This window comes from Brassica napus, chromosome A9, assembly GCF_020379485.1.
Source record: "Brassica napus cultivar Da-Ae chromosome A9, Da-Ae, whole genome shotgun sequence".
Classification (NCBI taxonomy): domain Eukaryota; kingdom Viridiplantae; phylum Streptophyta; class Magnoliopsida; order Brassicales; family Brassicaceae; genus Brassica; species Brassica napus.
The window spans coordinates 8220449-8223512 of NC_063442.1; the positions used below are offsets into that span (position 1 = coordinate 8220449).

The following is a 3064-nucleotide window of genomic DNA, read 5'->3' on the forward strand; positions in this document are numbered from 1 at the left end:
AGTGGTATTAATTGTTAAACAGGATACCTAGGTAGCAAATACAGATTGAACATTTATAGAGTCGCATGGAAGCAGATTAATTAGTAGTGGTGTTAATTGTTAAACAGGATAACTAGGCAGCAAATACAGAATTCGTATGATTTTATTATTTTAGGCATAAATATACATATTTCCGTTAATTTAAAAGAATATTTTGTCAAGATGGGAGAATCCGGTGTGGGCGTTAGAGCATTGAGAGGACCTTTCTCTAGTACGAGAGGATCGGGAAGGACGCACCTCTATTTGGCCGGGTCATTTCGGGGCAAGCGGAGGGGGGGGGATTATATAAAAAATTATAAAAAATAATTAAGAGATGTTAATGTGAAATCGAAAATAAGGCCTTGATAGTGTAGCCTGGATTCTAAACCCAAACGGCCCAATGTTGCATATTTTGTTGTCCTCATACAAAAACGATGCCGTATAGAATTAAAATTGGTTAAGCAAACCAATACCAAGCTAGCTGGAGGAACGAACGACTAAAGAGTCTAAAGTAGAAAGGTAAGTCTCTGCTGCGACTGACTCACTTCTTCTTCTTCGAGCTCCAACCAATCTTTGCTTCTTTCCGATTCGATTCGAGGAGCGAACACTGGAGAATCATCCTACAGATATCAATTTTTTTGTGAGTTGATTCCTTTTCTTTGTATTTAGATGAAACGCTAACTTACAAGAGAGCTTCGATTTTGTGGATCCCAGATGGAATCTTGATCATTGAAATGGATGCGAATAGATTCTTCGTGTTGCTTCTCTGTATAGCTTTGCTTTTGGGGACTGATAGTACTAAGGTAACCCTAGATTTTCCGATTTTGATTTTTTGTAAATCGATTGATTGATTGATTGTTGAAATTAGGTTGATGGAGAGGAACAAATCGTCTCCAATTCGACAGATGCAAGTGTATCTCAGATTGTTACTGACTCTAAGAGTATAGATCATTCTACTAACACCACCACCAATCAATTGGGTGGATCTGAGACCAAGCCTATTGATAGTACGAGTCAAAAGAGTATAGGAGGAGGTGAAAGTGCTAAGGAGGAGGAAGCTAAGAGCAACTTGTCTTCAAGGAAGAAACAAGGTGAAGACTGTGATCCATCTTACATGTGTTCAGATGAGCAGCATCTGTTTCTCGCTTGTCTCCGTGTCCCTGGTGATGATGGTGAGTCTCCTCCTTTGCATCTCTTTTTTTTATAATAGAGAGATTCTTGTTTTGAGAGTGCATTCTCTGTGCAGATGCGCCTCATCTCTCTCTCCTGATTAAGAACAAAGCCAAAAGTGTATTGGATCTTACTATAACTGCTCCCAGTTTCGTCCGCTTAGAGACCGATAAAGTTCAGCTTCTTGAAAGCCAAGACACAAAGGTGGTTACATCTCTTTTATATATGAATGGTTTAGCTTTTAAACCATGGAGGGTCAAACCTATTGCGACTTCTTACATCTTTCTTTTTATGGCAGGTGAAAGTCTCTATTAAGAAGGGAGGCTCCAACGATAGCGCAATCATACTCGCTTCCAGTAATGGTGGCCATTGCAGCCTTTACTTAAAGGATTTGGCCGCTGCAGGACATGATACAGGAAAGGACAGTACAGTGGCTGTTTCTCGCCCTTCGATCCTCAACATCAGCTCGCGAACACTTATCGTGATCGCCATGATTTCCTTCCTCGTTCTCTCCCTTGTCATCATCCCAGTGATCTACCACGTTTACAGGACCAAGTCGCAGGGAAAAAGCAAATACCAGAGGCTCGACATGGAGTTGCCTGTCTCTAACACCCCGTTGGTGGCAAAATCGGATCAGGAAACGGGTGATGACGGATGGAACAATAACTGGGGAGATGATTGGGGCGATGGAGATGAAGAGCAGCCGAATACTCCTGTGTTACCACTCACACCGAGTGTTTCTTCTAGAGGACTTGCTCCTAGACGACTCAGTAAAGAAGGTTGGAAAGATTAGCGCCTTTACTCTGCTTTTTTTTCTCTTTTGTTTCCGCGGAGTCTATACATTAGTACAAGATGCCCGGAGAATTTGAGTCCAATTGGTAAGAAAATTTGTGGAATGTTGTTTTCTTCATGTATAAGTGCAAACCAAACCACGTTCTCTTTAGACTTTTGGGCCTTTACTGTTTCCGAGTATGATGAGCTTCTTGTTTATAGACTTAATTACTCTTTTATAAGCCTTTTACATTTGGGCATGTATTGTCAAAGTAGAAACGTTGGCAAGCTGATAGAATATAAGTGTTGTTATACATTAGGGCTGTTCTTTTCATTGACGCGGTCGCAGCCTTCGGCGGCTACAAAACAGGAAGGAAATCTTATAATTAACGCCATCGTCTTTTAAGTTTGTGTCTGCTGGCTTTATAAGAACATCTGCGTTCTCCAACTTTCTTGTTGCTGGAATTTATGACGTCACAAAATATTCCAATTTTTAGTCGCTGCGTTTTCGATTTTCTATTTTAGCAACACTAACAGAAAAGATGAATTTACAGTGAATATGTTGTTATACCCCCTTTAAATTGGAGAATTTGTAAGGCTTAGTTACTCTTGTAAGCCTTTTACATTTGGGCATGTGTTAGTCAAACTAGAAACGGTGGCAAGCAGATAGAATATTATTATTGTACATTATGTGTTCCCATTATTGTTTGGGTCAAAACGAAACTGAAGCTTATAGCCGGAAAATAACCTTGCGGGTTAATGTTAACGTCAAGTGAGGCGCCGCCGGAGACCACCACGTTGGTCTGTCAAATGAAGTCGTCACAAAGCTCACGTGGTAGGGGACCACTATCGTCTGTCAGCTTGCACGTGTGCACATGAGAAGAAACGTCTCGCCTTCTTAACTAGACACGAGTCCCTTCTTTGTCTCACTGAACATGGAACGTTCGATGGAACCTCGCGGTTGTGGGACCTTTTTTATTGAACGGCTACCATCGAATTCTCCAAGTTTGTTATCGGTGATCGCGGGATAGTTGTCGGTCAGTAAAATCCAATCGAAATAATTTAGTAATCGGAATTTAACCGACCGACACATTTTGTTTACCCT

At 41.0% G+C, this 3064-nt stretch overlaps 1 protein-coding gene across 1 annotated transcript; it reads left to right on the plus strand.

Annotated features, from left to right (window-relative positions):
- The first annotated feature begins 491 nt into the window (after positions 1-491).
- LOC111210809 lies at positions 492-2211 on the plus strand. The gene is made up of 5 exons (XM_048739720.1): positions 492-658; positions 733-821; positions 887-1190; positions 1265-1392; positions 1487-2211. The coding sequence occupies exons 2-5, from the start codon at positions 753-755 to the stop codon at positions 1979-1981; spliced, it is 996 nt and encodes a 331-aa protein (XP_048595677.1). The 5' UTR covers positions 492-658; positions 733-752; the 3' UTR covers positions 1982-2211.
- The last annotated feature ends 853 nt before the right edge of the window (positions 2212-3064 follow it).